The sequence below is a fragment of the Amblyomma americanum genome, chromosome 2, assembly GCF_052857255.1.
Source record: "Amblyomma americanum isolate KBUSLIRL-KWMA chromosome 2, ASM5285725v1, whole genome shotgun sequence".
Classification (NCBI taxonomy): Eukaryota; Metazoa; Arthropoda; class Arachnida; order Ixodida; family Ixodidae; genus Amblyomma; species Amblyomma americanum.
This window is the reverse complement of record NC_135498.1, coordinates 101,987,282-102,003,131: the sequence shown is the minus strand read 5'-3', so window position 1 is coordinate 102,003,131 and position 15,850 is coordinate 101,987,282. Positions and strand designations below refer to the sequence as shown.

General features: G+C 46.2%; 1 protein-coding gene across 1 annotated transcript; it reads right to left on the bottom strand.

The window, feature by feature from the left end:
* Positions 1–744: 744 nt before the first annotated feature.
* Positions 745–14,003, bottom strand: LOC144121682 (alpha-amylase 2B-like). The gene is made up of 6 exons (XM_077655027.1): positions 13,763–14,003; positions 13,431–13,588; positions 11,456–11,645; positions 8,276–8,597; positions 4,465–4,840; positions 745–828 (listed from the first exon to the last, which is right to left on the bottom strand). The coding sequence occupies exons 1-6, from the start codon at positions 13,949–13,951 to the stop codon at positions 813–815; spliced, it is 1,251 nt and encodes a 416-aa protein (XP_077511153.1). The 5' UTR covers positions 13,952–14,003; the 3' UTR covers positions 745–812.
* Positions 14,004–15,850: the final 1,847 nt, after the last annotated feature.

Sequence of the window (15,850 nt, the reverse complement as noted above, 5' to 3'; positions counted from 1 at the left end):
TCGAGTAGTTAAGACCGCCATAAAAAACCAATGAGGAACGTTTTGGACGATCGCGAAACCGTTAGTAAAAAAAACTTGGCAGTGACTTAGCTAGGCTATGCCAGGATATACGTAGTGCAAGCTAATAAGGCATAGCTTGGTTAGCCTCCTCTGATGTCACGCTGACGGCGCGGCGCACGGCTTCTCCTCTGACGTCACGCCAGATGGCGAGGAGGAGGCGCCGTGGCTGGTTACGTGGTTCGTCACGTAGTTGTTCACGTCACCAGTCACATGGTTGGCTACGTGGTATGGTACGCAAGCCTGCCGAGAAAAGACCTGCGGATATATAGAATGTTGTAGTGTAATCTTACAATTTATGAAAAAAAAATTGCGTTCCTTAACAACTTGCCATTGAAAAATGCGCTTTTTCAGGATTCTGAGTATGATATCTTATTCAGTCTGTTCAAAATAGAACAAGAAAGCTCAATATCGCATCTACGTAGACTGCCAACGCATACGTGAACAGGGGACTCTTACCTCGATATGTAGGGCAACCACTGGGTCTTCCCAGGCGTTGTCCACGCTGAGATCAACTTTGCCATCATTGCGAACATCGATCACCTTTCCGCTGCAGCCAGTGGAAGTCTTGCTGCCAGAAATGACGTCGTAGTACTTTCCCGGGGGCAAGGACGTCTGAAGAACCACGTCCAAACGGAAGTCTTCGTTGTTGATGGCGATGAAGGTGGTGTTACCGCGACCGAAAGCGATCGCGTGGTACCCGTTGTCCCACCAGTTGGTGACAGGCATGAAACCCGCAACGTTGTGTAACTCGACTAGATCTGGCGCCACCTGGAAGGAGAACCAAGGAGAACAAGAAAGCAAAATGTTAATGCCGCGTTTTAAGTGCTTTCATGTGTTTGTTAAGTGGGCTATAGACATTCTATAGACTCTATAGCCATCCTTTAGAATTCTTCTATAGGCTGACTAGAGACTATCTACAGACTAAAGTCTAAAACCGGCTTAATATCCTTTTGTCTATGATTATCTGTAGACTATTTGTAGACTAAAGTGCATAACCACCTTAAAGAAGCATAGATGCCTAAATTATGGGTGCGCGTTTTCTTGTTTGTAACGATGATAACTGATACGTCATACAAATCGAGTTTGGGGAGAGTGCATGTCAAACTAATATGGAATTCCGCCCGTGACATTCTCGTTGCTAAACCTGGCATACCAATGATGTCACCCGTACAACTCCGCCCTATGTCGTTCACTTCCTTTGCAGAAAAGTTACGGAGAGAGCGTGGCTCACTAGCCTGGAGTGGCACCTATAACGGGGCCACCATCTTTCCAAAGCCCAATACTGCGGCACCTCTCTTCCTCCTTTTTAACGCGATAGCGTTAAGGAGCTTGTGTTGCAGAAAAGCCGGTGTCTTCGGCGTCGGCCGTGAGCGAAAAATTCTTCCTCCTGCCAGTAAGCGAAGAATTCCTCCTCTTACTCCTCGCAATGTACGCCACTGCCCCAACAGATAGCGCGCGACAGCAGCGCTAGGAAAGGAAGGGACGCCTGTCACATATTTCAGAAGAAAACCGGGACCGCGCCGCAAAGGAAGGAAAATGGTGGTGGTGCTAGTGGTTTTCTTTATTAAAATAATAGTAAAAATAATAATAATAATAATTGTTTTTTTGGGGGGGGGAAGGAAATTGCGCAGTATCTGTCTCATATATCGTTGGACACCTGAACCGCGCCGTAAGGGAAGGGATGAAGGAGGGAGTGAAAGCTAAAGAGAAATAGGTGCCGTAGTGGAGGGCTCCGGCATAATTTTGACCACCCGGGGATCTTTAACGTGCACTACCATCGCACAGCACACGGGCGCCTTACCGTTTTTCCTCCATAAAAACGCAGCCGCCGCGGTCGGGTTCGAACCCGGGAACTCCGAATCAGTAGTCGAGCGCCTAACCACTGAGCCACCGCGGCGGGTATAGTAGAATGGAAGGAAAATATTTTTGCTAGCACCGGCATCTGCCATCGATACTGAAGCACCTGAGCTGGGGCAGCGGAAATAAAGGATAGCAGGCAGAATGGAGAAATGAAATGAAAGAGGGGAGGGGACAGGAGGAGATGATAGGGGGAGAAGTAGTATATACAAACTATTTACACAATAAGAAATGTGTCCAGGTTGTGCGCGTGATTAGTTCATGTTGGAGGAATTAAAACACACGCGCACAGCACTGGTTTGGCTACAACTGGAGTGGGGCGTCCAGTTATTAATCGTTCAAGGTAGAACTCGCGGAGTGTTCGGTCACTGCGTGTAACTAAGTACCTGATGGAGGACAGACGATGGGACGTCAAGCCCTAGGAAGGAAAATGAAATGGAAATTGGTTTCAAGAAATGGAAATGAGGCCTGTCTCACGTATCTCTGTGGACACCCGAACCGCGCCGTAAGGAAAGGAAAATGAAATTAAAATTGATTTAAAGGAAAGGAACTGACGCGCCTGACATATCTCTCCTTCGGGCGCATTGGGGCCGTGCGGGCACGCAGGAATCACGCGGTGAGCGGCCAACAACGCCGCGCACATTCAAAGCGCGTTCACCACGACGCTTGCGGCTTGCTGCCCGTTCGTTCGGAGCGGAAGCTATGCTGGCGTTCGTGGCATCGGGTTTGTCGAGAACGATGTGCCGACGAACTAATAATTAATAATTGGGTTTTTGGGGAAAGGAAATGGCGCAGTATCTGTCTCATATATCGTTGGACACCTGAACCGCCCCATAAGGGAAGGGATAAAGGAGGGAGTGAAAGAAGAAAGGAAGAAGAGGTGCCGTAGTGGAGGGCTCCGGAATAATTTCGACCACCTGGGGATCTTTAACGTGCACTGACATCGCACAGCACACAGGCGCCATAGCGTTTTTCCTCCATAAAAACGCAGCCGCCGTGGTCGGGTTCGAACCCGGGAACTCCGGATTCGAACCCGACGAACTACGACTGCAATTTGAGTACCGCTCGTTTTGGCAACCCGCCGCGGTGGCTCAGTGGTTAGGGCGCTCGACTACTGATCCGGAGTTCCCGGGTTCGACCCCGACCGCGGCGGCTGCATTTTTATGGAGGAAAAACGCTAAGGCGCCCGTGTGCTGTGTGGTGTCAGTGCACGTTAAAGATCCCCAGGTGGTCGAAATTATTCCGGAGCCCTCCACTATGGCACCTCCTCTTCCTTTCTTCTTTCACTCCCTCCTTTATCCCTTCCCTTACGGCGCGGTTCGGGTGTCCAACGATAAATGAGACAGATACTGCGCCATTTACTTTCCCCAAAAATCAATTAATATTATTATTATTATTATTATTATTATTATTATTATTATTATTATTATTATTATTATTATTATTATTATTATTATTATTATTAATTATTATTATTATTATTATTATTATTTTGGCAAAGCGCCTGGCAGCTCTTCTGCGTGGTTTGCCGCTCCGCGCGTCCGTTTCACCTTACGTAGCAGAGCGATTTGTCTAATGGGCAAGGCGTCGCGCCGAACGGGCGATGGCGTTTCGTGGACCCCCTGACAGTGCTTGTCGCGTTCCACTCTCAAAAAGCGAAGCTTAAGCGCCCTCCAATATTTTTTCACTCCTTCCTTCCTTCCCTCCCTCCCTCCCTCCCGCCCTTCCTTCCTTCCTTCCTTCCTTCCTTCCTTCCTTCCTTCCTTCCTTCCTTCCTTCCTTCCTTCCTTCCTTCCTTCCTTCCTTCCTTCCTTCCTTCCTTCCTTCCTTCCTTCCTTCCTTCCTTCCTTGCTCCTTCCTTCCTTCACAGTGCGGTTTAGGTGGCCACCAAGAAGTGAGACAGTTGCCGAGTCTTTGCTTTTCTGATAACAAAACATCTACTCCTTACAGTTATTGGCTTACGCAGTCACGTGTACAGTTAGGATGTGCTTGCACGAATTAAATATCTGTATGCAGTCCCAGAGCGGTTTAACTCCGAACTTTTGTGGGAGTGGACATGAAAAGGGCCTTGACAATGTGTTCCACAGCGCAATTTCCGCTAAACTTCGGGAAACAGATCCAAGAGTCAGACAATTTAACTGAACAAAACTTGTCTTACGATGACAGTGAGAGGCATGGGCTCGAATTATTAGGCCTCCCAACCTGTACGCATCAAATTGGGAGCATCTTAGGGCTCTATTTTATCGCACACATTGATTTACTTGGTAATAAAAATGATCGGGGCTAAACATGCCACCGTTCCACATCTCACACAACCCATCTACGCGGATGACTTCATGCTCTAGTGTGCCCACGGTAAACCGGGATATCAAGAAGCTACCGCTGAAGAGGCCTCCCGAGGATCGGGCGAGCGAATCACGTTTCACGATCACGAACGTATTTATATTAGCACTACGTTACCGGTGATTAAATGTGTTCGCTGAAACTCTGCAGGCTGTCCCTGAGGGAACTTACGTTTACAGGTATCTATAAACAAACGATTCTCACCTGTGTTCGCAGACCCATCCGCCACCGCAGCTGTTGTCAGGGTGGCGAATGACCCGCTTGATGTTCCACTCGGCGTCGGATGGCGGCCCGTACCAAGTATTCTGGTCCACACCGTCGCGGAAGTCCCGGGGCCAGCGGTAGCTGCTCATCACGCGGGGCAGCCCGTACGGCCAGGCCAGGAGGAACGCGACGGCCATCTTGTACAGCCGGGGCTCGAATAAGGTCACGATGTCCGCGCCGCCTGCTCCGTGTCCCCGCTGGTTGTCGTGGTTGTCGACGAAAGCTACCGCGTCACCGCCTGGCAGGAATCCCCAGGACTCGCCGAAATTTGTGAGATGCTTCAGTAGCATTCCTGGTCCCTTGCGCAAAACTGCCCCTTTTGAAAAAAAATCAAATAAGTATTTGCACGCTAACAAACTCTAGTTGCTCCAAAAAGACAGTCATGAAACAGCTAACTGATTCTATGGAAAGGAACGTAGTAACTCTCTCTCCTTTGTGTGGGCACATTTATTGCGACGAGGAAAAATTTTCTTTGAGGAAAGGAAAGGGTGCAATAACTCTTTAACTTCTCAGTGTACACCCGAACAGCGCCATGGCGGATTTTTTTTTTTTGAAAGGAAAGCGTGCAGTAACTGCGTTGAAGGAGGAAGGTGGGAGTGCAAGAAGAAAGTAAGACGTGGCGTAATGGTGGGCTCCAGAATAATTTCGTCCACCGCTCCCAGCCATAAAAAGTAACTATGACGATTGAGCTTCCTCACTGCTTCAGCACAAAAACCAACTAACCGAAACCCTGAAGACCTCGGAAAAACACCTAGCTATCGACAACGAACGCAGGGCATCATCCTCCAACTGAAGAAAGAAGTTGATCCATCGCGGAAAAACAGCCAGAGAGCAATTCTTGCATTAGACCTGAAGGGAGCATTTCACAACGTGAAACACTGGACAATACTAGACAATCTCCAAGCGATTCACTGCGAGACACGGACATATACTTGCATCCGCAAGTTCCTCACTGAACTGGAGGTATAAATCAGCATCGGAACGCAATACACTCAGCAAGTTAAGATGGGAACAAGAGCTACCGCGCAAGGAGCGGTGCTTCATCCACTTCTCTTCAAAGATAGCCGTGATAGGCCTTCCCTCCCAAATAAATCAGATTCCTTTCATCAATCACGGTTTGTACGCAGGTGACATTAGAATATGTACCACGACGGGCAGCATGGGCAGAATAGAAGATTGCCTCCAGGAAGCGGCAAAGACTGCCTAAACGTATGTTGGACTGTGGACTCGCACGTTGCACAGAAAAGTTAGTCTTTTTAGCTTTCGACAACGGAAGAACCAAGAGATCATAAAAACTCAGGTCAAAGACTCCTAAATACATAAAGTGGACACACTAGAAATTCTCGGCTTTCACATCAAAACCCGAAGCAATCATTTACTACTACACAAAAGCTCCGTTCTGAATAAGTTTCCTGAATTATTGCCCAAATCATAGCCAAGAAACGAGGTATTAAACAAAAATACACCCTTCGCCTTGTACAGGCATTTGTTATCAGTCGTATCGCATGTGTGGCACCACACCTTCGCCTCAAGAATCCTGATATAAAATATTTTGACACCGCAATCAGAATGACCAACAAAAGAGCTATGGGGCTACTGTTATCAACATCAACGGAAAGACTGGTTCACTTGGGGCTTCACAACACCACAGAAAAACTTATCGAGGCACTCTTCACGGCTCATATCGTCCGGATGGCAACAGCACAGGCAAGTGGGATGGTCCTGTGTAACGTCAACATTGTGTGCCCCCCCCCCCCATGCCTTTCCAAGCGCCTAGAGCGGATAGTGCAAGGCTATTCCTCTTCCAGGAAAAATGCGGCCGGCGTACCACTAGGTACGAAAATAAGCAACGCCAAAGGGAATCGATAGACACTACGGCATGCAGGAAGGCGTATTTTACGTCAATTTTGCGGGTCCCGAAGGTGTACTAGCCGCAGTAGCTGTTGCCCACAATGGGCAGGCGGTCGGTGGAATTAAAGCAGCCAGCCACGACACAACAAGAGAAGAGGTCAGTACAGCTCTCGCGGCCACATGTCGTGTCCCGCAGTACATGCTTGCATACTAAAAAATAGCATACTGAAACTTCATTAAGTGTTAGGATAGCGCTGCTTGCGTGTCTGATCACCTAACCAGACAAGCATATGCTGACGTCAAAGAGTTTTTTTTTTTCATTCTTTATTTGTTCTAAGTTTTCTGTATACAGAAAGCTAAAGAATCGGTGACAAAAGGTAATGTGTACCTGAGTCTCTAAACCCTTATTTTGTTCGAAAACAGTGCAGTTTTTCTGAACAAAAAACACAAACTTCGATCCTAGGAAATTCAAAATGCAGCAACTACAAATACAGGACTAAAAGGACATTACATGCAGAATTAATCAAGGAGCATTACAACAATTACATAATACTTCAAGCAAAACAGTCATAGAACTAATCGACAAAGCAGACATAGTTCACCATGTAAAACAATACATACAGGCCTTGCACGAAAAGGGATCATGTATTAATAAATGAAAAAGTGTTATCGGACAGAGGTCACCATTGTTAAGACATAAATTCATCAAAACGTATCAAACAGTAGAACATTGCTGAAACATTTAATTAAGGCTCTCTTAAACACTTAGGTTGAAGTCTCCATTGCAATGTTAATTGCTCTATTTTGATATAGGAGAGGGAGTATTTATTACTCAAAATTTTGCTGTCTATAATTCGTACTATGTCATGGCATTCTATATTTAACTACTCTAAATGGCAAGGATTAATTTTTTCAAGGTATAATTGCTTAAAAAATTCCGATTTTTTCTCCTCGCTAGATAAATGTGCATTGCAAGTTTATATTATATAACTGATGCATATACAACACGGTGTGCCTTTCGAAGAAGTCTCCGGTTGTTTTCCCAGGCTTGGAACTTTCTATTGCTCTAATGGCTTCCTCTTATAGGGTTGTTAAAGCTTCGATGGTATTCGAAGTTGTTGTTCCCAAGCAACTATACTACACCGCATTATCACAGTTTCGGCTCGTACAGAGTGGGTGCATAAGATGGGCCTGGCATCGTGTGCGCTATGGTGCAGAACATTAATTCATGTGCTGCCAAGATTTCAGCGCGGACAGATGTGTCGTACTCGCTTCTTTCAAGAGGACAGAAACAACACAAAGGTGTTGCGCTTCATTCGAAGACATTGTTTAGCCATGCGGACACCACCGATGTAGGAGGAGGCTTCCCCCTCCTAAAATTCCTTCGAGACTGTGACCTGGAGTGCTATGTCGGTAACAGCAGTCGATGACTGCTGTGTGTATTGTGCTCATGAGAAGCATAATGCTGCCCAAATTGCTCATTTTAATTAAATAAGTTTCGCTTCGATAGAGGAATCGTGGGCAGAGTAGTTGCAAGCAATCCTAACCACACCAGTAGCTAACAACAGCCTCAAATTCTTGAGGTGTTAACAAGTGTCGCAGCTGTTTAATTAAAGAGTTTTTTCCTCCCTCCTCGTAATGATTTACTTCTCTTTTGTATACGCCTGAAAACTATGCAAGAAATGATATAGGCAAGGTCAGGGCTAAGGAGTGACTGCAAACTGTGCTTCAAGATAGAAAGCATCGAACAACGCCTGCGTTAATTATGTGTGCACACATAAGAAAGCATGCAGTATATAGAGACGCTTTCGCCGTATGCAATGACTGAGGATTAACGTTGAAACAACAAAAAACTGCGGAATAACTACTGAAACCGAATGTAAAGATACGATCTCTGTACCTAGCTTGGCTCTGTATGTGAACTCGGTGATCCTTCCCAGGTGTTGGTAATGCCAGCGATACATCGGCTCCCCGTGACCCATGTCGATGACCTCTTGGTAGATGAACGGCTTAGTGTTTGGAGGAAAGAATTCCATGCTGAGGTCGTTCAGCCTGCCGTAGATGGCTTCCAGGTCAGCCGGCCAGATGTGCTTGACGGCGTCGACGCGGAAACCGGCAACGCCGCTGTCGATGAGCCGATTCATATAATCCGCCACCTTGTCTCGAACTTCCTCTCGGCCAAGGTTCAAGTCTCGCATTCCAAGGAGTTCACAGTTGCGCACCTGCACGCAAGTTTTGGTGATCCTTTTCGCAACACCTCGTGTGAACAGATCACGATGCGTTTGAAGGTGCGTCAAGATATGCGTCGAAAGTATTCCACATTGGCAGGAGTAGTCAGTGTGGTTCGTAGATGCTTTCGCGGCAGTTAACATCAGTGTTCCCATGACAGCGTAACCAGGCTCCGCGCGGCAGATCAAGTGCTATGTAAAGAAGTCTCTGCTGTAGCTGCCTGGCACTTCCCAATGCCACCTCACATACCCGAAAGTACGTCATTAGAGCGATATTTATCATGTGAATCGGAAGTCACTGGCGGAATATATATGACTGCTTAGATCAATGACAGAAAGGAACATATGCAGTGGACACATTTTCAATACCTATAAGAGGGATGGAAACTTTGCACTTGTAGAAGTTGTATTTGGTTGACAGCGGACTTGGAGGCAGAACGCTAAGGCGCCCGTGTGCTGTGCGATGTTCGTGCACTTTAAAGATCCCCAGGTAGCCGAAATTATTCCGGAGCACTCCACTACGGCACCTCTTTCTTTCTTTCTTCTTTCACTCCCTCCTTTATCTCTTCCCTTACGGCACGGTTCAGGTGTCCAACGATACATGAGACAGATACTGCGCCATTTCCTTTCCCCCCCAAAAAACAATTATTATTATTGACAGCGGACTTGCAACAACACCCCCGCACAAGCACCCACCGATGCGTAATCTTGCACTGCAAAGCATTGAACATGCCACTGATTCTTAATGTGGTAAATCTGCTTACTTTAAAGCTTCCATTATTGCAGCTCCAACCAGTGCAGACTGGCATACAATGGAAGATGTTTATTTATGGAGTAGAGTGGGCGTGGAATCAGCAAGCATGGATTTGGAGGCAGAATAACTGACGCCAAGTCTTAGACTAAACGTTGTAATGTCGTACACGTTAGGGGCACCTTCACCCTTTACATAAATATAAACAATCCTTGCTTGTTGCTGCTTCCGTGCCCACGAGTCTTGTGTAAGCTGTCTGAGGTGTGGTCTACAAGGTTTTACAATTTGCTCTTGACCGGTGGCGATTTGGAGGTCAACCTAGGTCCCCCAAACAAAGCACCTATTCCTCCTGAAAACTGCTACAGCCTGGATGATCTACGTCAGAGCGATGTCATGAATACACTTTGAGATATTCGCGCAAAGTGCAGATATCTCGACTCAAGACTGCATGTTGTTGGCGTAATCCGACCTCACACAAAAGGTTCGTGACACAATGGCAAACCGTGAGACCCTCAACAGCGAGTTATTAAAAATTGACAAACAGCTTGCCTTAGTACAAATCAGAATTAGCACAGTCCAAGTTGACCCAGAGTTGTCGGCTGTGATCGAACAAAATGACGCTGTCACTTTGAGGTTAACTGACATGAGAGACAGGGCGCGAGGACATAATTTTGTGTTTAATGGCGTCGCTGGCGAGAATTAGAACTTGAATCAGAAAGAAAAAAAAAACTCACCCGGTCAATCATATCTTGCCTAGACTCTCAGTTGAAACCTGCCTAGATTGAACGAGTGCACCGCACATGTGGCCCTTTTGTCATACATATATGCGTAGCCCGGTCGTAGTAAAATTTAACTCTTCGAAACTGAAGGGACCCATTTTTTCAGAGCTTGTGAACTTGACAGACAGCGGCATCTCAGTTGGCGAAGACCACTGCAAAGTGGCGCGTTGCGCTCGCAAGATGCTAGTCGATTTTGCCAAAGAATCGCCCAACCCATCTATCTTTCAAGTTCGTTTCGACAGGCTTGTTTTCAACCGAAAACCTGACGTTTATGACAGCTGTTCTGACAACGTCCGTGAATGTCCCTTTCTCCACGGGCACACGATCGAGCAGCCGAATTGTGTCGTTTATCGGGTTTACCTGTACACTCCCTGCCTTTTCAACCTTCATCTCCCAACAGCGCCTGCGCGGGAAATTTTTTCAACCACTTGACTTCATCGCGTGAACAGGCTGATAGTTCCTAGCCATCAGGAGCAGAAAGGGGGGGAGACAAACATGGCGCTGAACTTTGAACTTATTTATTTGAAGTAAGAAGTCAATTTATGCGTACAAAACTGGACACACATGCGCACGGTCATAACTCGATGATGAGATAAAAATCCAAAATGCCAACATGCACACGTGACGTATCTGCCTTCCAATCTATCATTTGTGCAGAAATGTCATTTCTGTTGCTGACAAAATTAAAGAAGTTCTGTTACCGTAACTATTATAATTCCTGATGGTTTGGAATGCTTCGGCGACTTCTCTGGTAGTTTTGTCACTATGAAAAAATAACAATTATGTGTCGTCAAAGAAAGGGACGCATTTACACACACTGCCGTACTTTGCCAGGTTGGTGTCTTTTTTATCCAATGAATTTACATGCTCCATGGGTCTAATAATATGGAGCATGTCATGGAGCATGTCAATTCATTGGATAAAAAAACACGAACCTACCAAAGAATTGCAGTGTGCGTAAAAGCGTCCCTTTCTTTGACGACACAGAATTTTTATAATCAACGATACTTGTCCCTTGTTTAGATTCACTCAAATGGTTATTGCCCCAACTCGCACTGCGGCTGTTCTCCCAGCGGCTTAGATTCCTGGGATGTCATGGGTGTGATAGATTTGAGACCTATTTTGTATTACTATCACATTTGTGTTTGCATTTTCTTTGGTTTCGTGCATTTTATGCTTTTATATTTATAGCCACCACTCCCCTCTGTAATGCTTTTACACGAATGGGGGCAAATAAATTGAAACTCAACTGAAAATTAAATAAACCTGCGCTAGCTTTTGTGTTTTTTAACCCAGATATGCAGCAAAAATTCGTCGCTCACCTGGATGGCATCGTTGTCGTCCTCGATGATACCCGATGAGGTACCACAACTTTCTTTCTTGTTGAAGTCTTCCGGGCCATACGGCACGGCGGGGTAGCTGGACTCCGCATAATTGAAGCTGGAGCCAGCCGTACCTTTTTTGGTCTCTAAGTCAGCTGTCATGTGATTGATAACGACGTCGACATACACTCTGAAACAAAAATATAGAAACTTGAATGCTAAAATTACACTCTTGACTACGTTGCTATAAGAGAATACGCCGGCTCCTTATGAAAGCCCGAATAAAATCTGACAAGCGATTTATTTCGGAGCATGAAAGCAAATGCTTGCCATTGGTAACACCCGAGTTGCTGCATGACAAGGTGCCCCTAGAGTGGTGAGGAGGACAGAAAAGAGGGCCTGTGGCTCGTTAACCCTTGGCAATTCCTCGCCCCCTGGTGAGCTGGAGGTCTGATCGCTTTTTCATTGCTTGAATTATTAGAGACCTGTAGAACAGGATGACGCTGTCGGTTTAAGGCACATGAGAATAGCGGGGGCCCGTGTTCAGGAGCAGGAAAATAACCGGAGGGAGAGGCGATTTTCTCTTGCGCCTGTGTACTGGCCCTCCGCTCTTCCTCTATGCCGCCCCTCACCGATAGCGTCACCCTATTCTAAATGTCTCCGCTCATTTCCCCACACGCAGCGACTCCGCAGAAGGCATGCAGTCACAGGTTCCCTGACGTCCCCGAGATTGGATGTCCAGTTCAAAAGGCAGCACATGGCCTTCATATCAAACGCCTCCTCGATTTTAATGCCAGCCAGATTGCTTGTTCTTGAAAATCAAGACCTCTCTTTAGGACGTCCCAGAACAGTCACTGACTACGAAACCTTGTCAATCCCCCATCCTTATTTTTTATTCGAATAAACTAATTTTCATTCAATAAACTGCATCGTACTACCGTTCCCTGTGCTCTTGCGTTCAATTCCCGTGCCTGCGGTGAAAGGAGGAAAGCGCCCCAGGACTGTTAACGTGGCAAAAGAAATAGGGTGACTAAATTTTGATATCTTTTTCTTCGCGAGGCATACCAACATCTCGCACTATGCCGTGAGCTTCTAATCATGTGTGTACCTCCAAATAGGACGAATAAAAAAAACAAAGGCTACCAAAGGGTCCCGTTTTGATGCGAGCGATGCTGCTAGCTTTTAAATAGAGGAGGCTTTGAGTATACGTTATGCAAGCCGCAAACTGAAGAAAGTAGGCGCTAGGTTCGCCAAATTCGGACCGCGCTAGCTGTTAGGCAGGCATGCATCTAGCTGGCTACCGGACAGAAAGAGAGCAGAGTAGTCGTTATTCTGCATAAAAATCGGGTTCCTATATTTCAAGAACGCCGAAAAAAGTACACTTTTTCTCCGTCGAAACCGTTTCTCTGGAAATAAGCTGCAAAACCTTCGGACTTCTGTACAAGTAATTACTACGTGGCGAACAGGGCAAAACGCAAAGTATAGACTGGCTCTGATTTCCACAAAAAAAAACAAATTTCAATAAGAAAAGTTTTCTATAAAAGAATGAAAGAATAACAAGATACCCCAAGTGTCTTTGAGTGCAACAACTTCCTAAAAGAACTCGAGGGTATTTTGTATAGTGAGGATGCCTTGAGTTGCAGTAGTTTTCTCAGTTTGTGTCTTTTTACTTGCCTAAATACCTTGAAGTTAACTTGCAGCCTAAATTTTTGTCTTTTTTGTTGGATACAACGGTGAGAGCGCTGGTTTGTTTCTTTTTGTCTGATCGTTGTAATATAGCTTCTGCTACAACCATAATATCTGCTTGGAGTACGGGTAAATAATCAACAACGCACGGTGTTTGCTTTCTGCATAAAATGCACCCTGCTTGCAGCAAGCCGGTATCCGCTGTCGAGTAAGCACCCTGTCATGTTGTGCGTAATCTGTGTTGCGTGACGCATGAGTTACGCCACAGGGCGTCTAGCGGAGCACTGACCTCACCCCGGCCTGGTTGCAGCGGCGGACCATATCCCGGAACTGTGATTCATTCCCGCTGCGGTTTTTGATCTTGTAACTGACGGGCTGGTAGCGCTCGTACCACGGCCGTCGCACCACCTCTCCAAAAATGATCCCGTGCTCGTTGACTGGCGATGTCTTCTTGGTGCAAACGGGCGAGCAGAGACGCGCATTGGAGAGAAGAAAGATAGCCATGAGAAGAAAAAGGAGAGCATATGAATTTAATAGCCAATCTTAATTGCTTAGCTTATATACGAGCACAAATTTATTCAGCGATGCCATCAGAGAATATAATTCGAAAAGGCGACCGACCTGGACACCGCCGTAGCCATGTGGTCCGAGGAATGTCTCGCATTCGTCGGCTATGTCGTCGAATCGCCACTCGAACAGGTGCACGATCACACTGCGCCCGGGCACAGTGTTCGGCTCCTTGTTGCGGTCGGCGCCGAGGCAGCAGACAAGCGACGAAGCCGCAAAACAGAGGAACCAGAGTAACCCCATCGAACTGGCTACGCTTTGCCGGAACAAGCAGCAGACCTGTCGAAGGACACGACAAACTAGTGGGAGAAATGTAGTGCAGACGTTTAGGCTTTTCGATCTAGGAACCAAAACAAAGCTGAATAGATACCTGCGCAGCAAGCTCACTGCAAGCAATTTAGCATGTTATCAAACGACAGCAATCTAACATAAATACATCCTTGTGACAGCCTCTGCAGCAAAATATATTGACATGTCCGCTACTGCAAAATTTCGCTAGATCACTATAGTGTACGCAGACAACCCAAAACAGAAAACAAACGCACGTGGCCAAAGGTTCAGCATTACCAAACGCATTTATTTGAACTGGTAAAGGAACGGCAGCGCGATTCCCAAATTTAAAGTCAAGGCAGAATCGCACTAACTAGAACAGGAATACAGGGGAATATCAGACAACAAGCCAACAGTGAAAATAAGGGTGAAAAGGAAAATCAGAGAGGTTACCATGATCTTGATAGTCCCATTCTCGCTTTTTTAACGCTCGTATGGGATTTCAGACTGCACTCGTCAGTTCAAGGGTGCATTCTTACGTAGCTGAGAAGGTAGTCTTTCGTTCAACGCCCGTTCTCCAAAACCCCCTTAGAGCCCTCATACAGTCGTGGAGAAATTAATCTTAATGTGTGAGCTGGTAAAGTAGTAACCAGGTTCCGTTGAAAGCCATTACAATCGGCCTATCGCGATGTCTTAGTGGCTTTGGCGTTCGTGTAGTGCTCCAAAAGACGCGAGATAAAATTCCGGTCATGGTGGCCGGATTTTCATTCAAGCGAAATGCAGTGCATTTTAAAGAACTGTGCGTGGTCGAAATGAACCTGCAGCTATCCATCACGTCGTTTCTCACACAGCATGTCCAGCCTGAGGGCGTTAAACCCGACGTGATACAGGAGAAAGCTATTATAATCGTCACAGAAAGTTATTCCATGCATACGTTGTAAGTTATCTGGACTCAAACTGTCTTATGAGACTGTAGACACTGAATTTTTGCTTGCGTGTTTGTTCTTTCAAACAATGAAGTAGACATTAGTATACATGTAGAACCCCGCGGTGTTCACCCGCGACTACTGAATACTTTATAGTAAAATTTCTTCTTCACGCTGTTTCGGTTCATCAACCGAAAGATGGCTGTGACGTGTAGTTGTACCTTTATTCACGTGAGGCAAAGATAAACAGCAATGTAATTGCTGATATGTCGTTTGTTGTATTTCTATCTCTTGAATTAAGCTGGTTTAAGTGCTGTAGTGAGTTAATACTCCGTGTCAGCGTTTATATTACAGTTTTGCCGTGCTTGACGTGGCGTCACAGCCATTAGCCGAGCGATAGCGTCATTAGCCGAGCGATGGCGTCACAGCCATCGCTCGGCTAATGAAGCCGAAACTGAAACAATATGAGAAAAGAAATTAAATTGTTTAGCGTTCGTAGGCGAACACCACGGGGTGATTAATTTATCGTAATAACTAACGCATCATTTGAAACAAGAGACCACCCAACACAACTAAGTGTCTATAGCCCTTTATTGGGGACACGGCTATGAAATCCTCAAAGATAGCCCGAAAAATATTGATTTAAAAAGTTATTTCCTCCGTTGGTGTTCCTTGCTTATTATGCTGCCCTAAAGTTTCATTGCCCTGAAAAAATCGTTAGCTCGAAAAACCATTGCAAGCAAATGCTCGAAAAGCGAAGCAGTAGCTGTCTGACACCTCTCGGAGGACGTCCGAACCACGCCGTAATTGAAAGGATAAAGGAGGCAGTGAAAGAAGAGAAGAGAGAGGTGCCTGGGGATCCTAAACGTGCACTCACATCGCACAGCACACGGGCGCCTTCTGCGTTTCGCCTCCATCGAAACGCAACCGCTGCGGTGGGGTTCGA

What these genes read in the sequence shown, in the direction of transcription:
- LOC144121682 (XM_077655027.1), bottom strand. Translation starts at nt 13,951, where the DNA reads ATGGGGTTACTCTGGTTCCTCTGTTTTGCGGCTTCGTCGCTTGTCTGC. An exon ending in TGCAACCAGGCCGGGGTGAG is followed by an intron (nt 11,646 to 13,430) that starts GTCAGTGCTCCG and finishes TTTTTGTTTCAG; the next exon opens with AGTGTATGTCGACGTCGTTA. An exon ending in CACATACAGAGCCAAGCTAG is followed by an intron (nt 4,841 to 8,275) that starts GTACAGAGATCG and finishes TTTTTTCAAAAG; the next exon opens with GGGCAGTTTTGCGCAAGGGA.